This window comes from Penaeus monodon, chromosome 28 (genome assembly GCF_015228065.2).
Source record: "Penaeus monodon isolate SGIC_2016 chromosome 28, NSTDA_Pmon_1, whole genome shotgun sequence".
Taxonomy (NCBI): Eukaryota; Metazoa; Arthropoda; class Malacostraca; order Decapoda; family Penaeidae; genus Penaeus; species Penaeus monodon.
Genome location: NC_051413.1, coordinates 14,751,028 through 14,751,516, shown reverse-complemented (window position 1 = coordinate 14,751,516; position 489 = coordinate 14,751,028). Strand labels below are relative to the sequence as shown.

Genomic DNA, 489 nt, shown 5'->3' with positions numbered 1-489 from the left:
CAAATGAATGTGCTGGATGGTAACACACAAAACAACAAAAATAACAATACAAAAGTAACAGAAATGACAAATGCCGCGATGGCGGCGTTAGTCCTAAATAAATGAAAGAGACAATAAGATAATGAGCGTCTAATGGGGGATCCCGGAAACCCCCCAGACCTCCCCTCTACTTGGTATTATTTAGGTATAGTACCCCCCTATTTCCTCATGAGCTCGGTAACCAGGGAAACGTGCGTCCTCGCATTTCCCACCCCGTGGACGCTCGCGGGACCGGGCCCTCGGGGCAGAGACGGGGCGCCCTTAAAGCGGGGTCCCTGCAGGGGAGGGGGAACGAGACTGACGGGGTTCAGCAAGCAGTTCGAGAGTAGGGAAAAAATGAATTTGGAAGCATAAAAAAAGGGGACAAAATAAAAAAAAAAGAGGTGCAATAAAGCGAGGGAGAGGCAAAAAATACTACGATGATAGGAAGGGAAGAGAGTGTAAAAAGCA

General features: G+C 48.1%; 1 protein-coding gene across 1 annotated transcript in view; it reads left to right on the top strand.

Annotated features, from left to right (window-relative positions):
- Positions 1 to 78: 78 nt before the first annotated feature.
- The window catches only part of LOC119591062 (cell surface glycoprotein 1-like), a 2,458-nt gene continuing 2,047 nt past the window's right edge, over positions 79 to 489 (top strand). The window contains exon 1 of the mRNA XM_037939789.1: positions 79 to 90. Coding sequence (XP_037795717.1) covers positions 79 to 90 — 12 coding nt within the window. The remainder of the gene's footprint in view (positions 91 to 489) is intronic.